The 2,831-nt window shown below is 44.0% G+C and overlaps 1 protein-coding gene across 1 annotated transcript; it reads left to right on the top strand.

The window, feature by feature from the left end:
* On the top strand, window positions 1-2,398 carry LOC130578270 (dynein light chain 1, cytoplasmic-like; the record flags this gene model as incomplete). The annotated part of the gene is made up of 2 exons (XM_057374229.1): window positions 1-72; window positions 1,797-2,398. Coding segments are annotated over 2 exons (210 nt in total), but the record flags the coding sequence as incomplete, so codon positions are not given.
* Window positions 2,399-2,831: the final 433 nt, after the last annotated feature.

Genomic DNA, 2,831 nt, shown 5'->3' with positions numbered 1-2,831 from the left:
GCTGTGGAATGTGCTACTCAAGCCTTAGAGAAATACAACATTGAGAAGGACATCGCTGCTCACATAAAGAAGGTAAACGTTGGCTTGTAATGAGCTCATGATATCTCTACGCGCATGAAAAATCAATTGGGGAGAATGCTGCTAGGCAAGTAGCGCTAGAAAAACAAGTTCTAGAGACACTAGATAATCAAGTCGGACTTTCTCTTTAGACTGGTGTCCATGTGTTTCTTTCCCCACCTTTTATATGTATCTTTCTAGGTCCTCTTTTTTCTTGCAGGATGTTCTAATTAAGGTATTTTTTGCCTCTGTCCCGTTGTCCACGTGAGGACAGAGTGGCACCTGACTGTCCCTGTGACTGATGAGCTGGTACAAAACACAGGGACTCTATTGAGCTCTCCTGTGATTTTCCTCTGAGAGGAAGCCTGTTCTTGGTTTCAATTGTATTTAACTTAATCTTAAGAATCTCTTTACAATTCTTGCCAGCTGTATCAAAAATAGCAGGGAAAAGTAGTTTTCTACAGTTCTACTGTAATCACACCTTATGGAGTGAAATGAGCACAAAGAAAAAAAAAAATCCCGGTGGCACCGATTATCTGCTGTTTGCAACATCTGTGTCGTCCTTTATGTAGGATTAACAATACATGAGAAAGATCTAGTTCAGATTATATTTCCTGCTTTGTCAGCTCAGGAGAACGGAGAAATCAAAGTGCGTCAGTAGAAGTTAAACTGATCTGAGTGGAAGAGCTGTTGAAATGTTAAGGCCAATTGGACTGAAACTGAAGTTAACTGCTTGGCATGAGGAGCTCAATTTGATTAAGCTTTAGGCTGCAAGCTGTGAATTTTCACACAGATACGTTAACTTTTACCTATCACTGTGAAAAAGGGACTCAACAGTTGGTTCAAGCTGGAAAATAAGGAAGTTATAACTGTCGGCAGAAACCACAACGTGAGAGATAAAAAAGACTGTYCAATGACACAATAAAGAACAAGAAGTCCCCAGACCCTAATAATAGTATTGAACTGTGAAGGGTGGGGAGCTGAGATTGGGACGGTGTWATTGCCTGGTAATTTCTTTGTTTGGGGTTTTTCTGAAGGTGTCCAGTTTAAGCTGTTCTGCCGCTGTACCACTCAAAGCCTGAGGCTCTGCTCCAGGACACTTGGGGTGGAGATAATTTTAAAATACAGGATGCTTGGGGTGGAGAAGCTTCTCTAACATGAGAAGTAATTCAGCTATGCAGAATGATTGCTTCTGAAGAAATACTTGTTTGCTGTGACGACAATACAGAAAGTACARGATACAGGAAGTACCTATGGAAGTTGGAAAGATATATTTTAATACTTTTCAGATATTCTTTGTAGCAACTACTGAAAATTTATAGAGGATTTGTTTGAAAATATGTAAAGCACAACTTCTTAGATTTCTTGCTCAGACTGCTGTTACAGAGCAATRTTGCAGAGACTTTGTTTAGCAGCTGTGAAGTCTAAATTATGGCTTTGTCTATGTGGGTACAAAACTAATGATGAATCTTACTTGAAGACTGTAGATTCAGTCATGCTATAAATTATGGGGGAATAAAAGACTACTTTGCATCAACAAAAGGAATGTTTTAAACTTAATTACTGCTCAGTTGGGGAGCACTGTAAGGTTTTTAGTATGTCTGGGTAAGCAGGAGGTGAACAATAGGATGCAAATAAGATAATCCTAGTACTTAGGAGCATCTGTTCTTATTCTGATTGCCTTGCTCAGAAAGTGAGTACCTATTAGAAGAGTTCTTAAGTTGTGATCTGTTTTGCAGGAGTTTGACAAGAAATACAATCCCACTTGGCACTGCATTGTGGGAAGGAATTTTGGCAGCTACGTGACTCATGAGACCAAGCACTTCATCTACTTCTACCTCGGCCAAGTTGCTATTCTTCTTTTCAAGTCTGGTTAGAACCGTGGACTGTTACTGAAACTTGCATCCAGTTACCGGACTCTGACTTGTTACTGCAGCCTTCCTAAGGACACAGGCCTTGATCTTCAAGGGCAATGGCAGGGATTATGTTGTAACAGACGACATTACATAGTGGATATAAAAAGGAAAAGTACCAAAAAAGTCTTCCTTGTATTTATTTTTTTTCAGAAGGCTCCTCCTTTGCTACTAGAGCTGTTGGAGCAGTTTTGCTTTGGAGAGTTTTATAGCCATCTACTGTATTTCCCGATTACTGCTAGTGCTATGCAAGTACTGACAGTGTTTAGTTCTTTATGTTCCAAACCTCTCTTACTCTTCTGATTTTACTTTTATAAAATAATTCTCCCCCTCGTTTTGCTGGATGTGCTGTCCCCAAACCTGAGCTGTTTCTTTTACTGCTGTCTTTGGAGAACTGCGCTGGAGAATAAAAGCCAAGTTCTACCCCAGCCAGGTTGTTATTTCTGGCCGATTTGTAATATGGTGACRGTGGGTGACTGGGTCCGGGCGAGCCGTGGGCAGCACTGCCCGAGGGGTGTGCGGGGTCACGACCTTCCTGGCCGAGGGCTGAGTCCCGTCGTGCCGGGGGTCCCGCTGGGGTCAGATCTGGCCACTGCTGCGGGTGACTCATCGCCATTATCGGGAATCGGTCGTGATCCCGGGCTTGGAGCGGAGCGGAGCCGCCCTGCGGGTGTGGACACGATGGGCAACAACAGCTGCGCTCTGTGTGGGCTGGGCTGGTACAGGGGAGTGGGAGCCCCAGGGTGGCGGGAGCCGGGTGTGGGTGGTGCGGCTTGGAAGGGCTCGGCAGTGCTTGTGTCGCTCCCAGCTGGAGAGCAGGTGCTTGCCATGACCTGGTATTCGAGCCGCGGCTGCTCAGGC

The sequence above is a fragment of the Malurus melanocephalus genome, unplaced genomic scaffold (genome assembly GCF_030028575.1).
Source record: "Malurus melanocephalus ecotype Western Australia unplaced genomic scaffold, MMel_1.1 scaffold_219, whole genome shotgun sequence".
NCBI classification, from domain to species: Eukaryota; Metazoa; Chordata; class Aves; order Passeriformes; family Maluridae; genus Malurus; species Malurus melanocephalus.
This window is presented reverse-complemented; position numbering and strand designations above follow the sequence as displayed.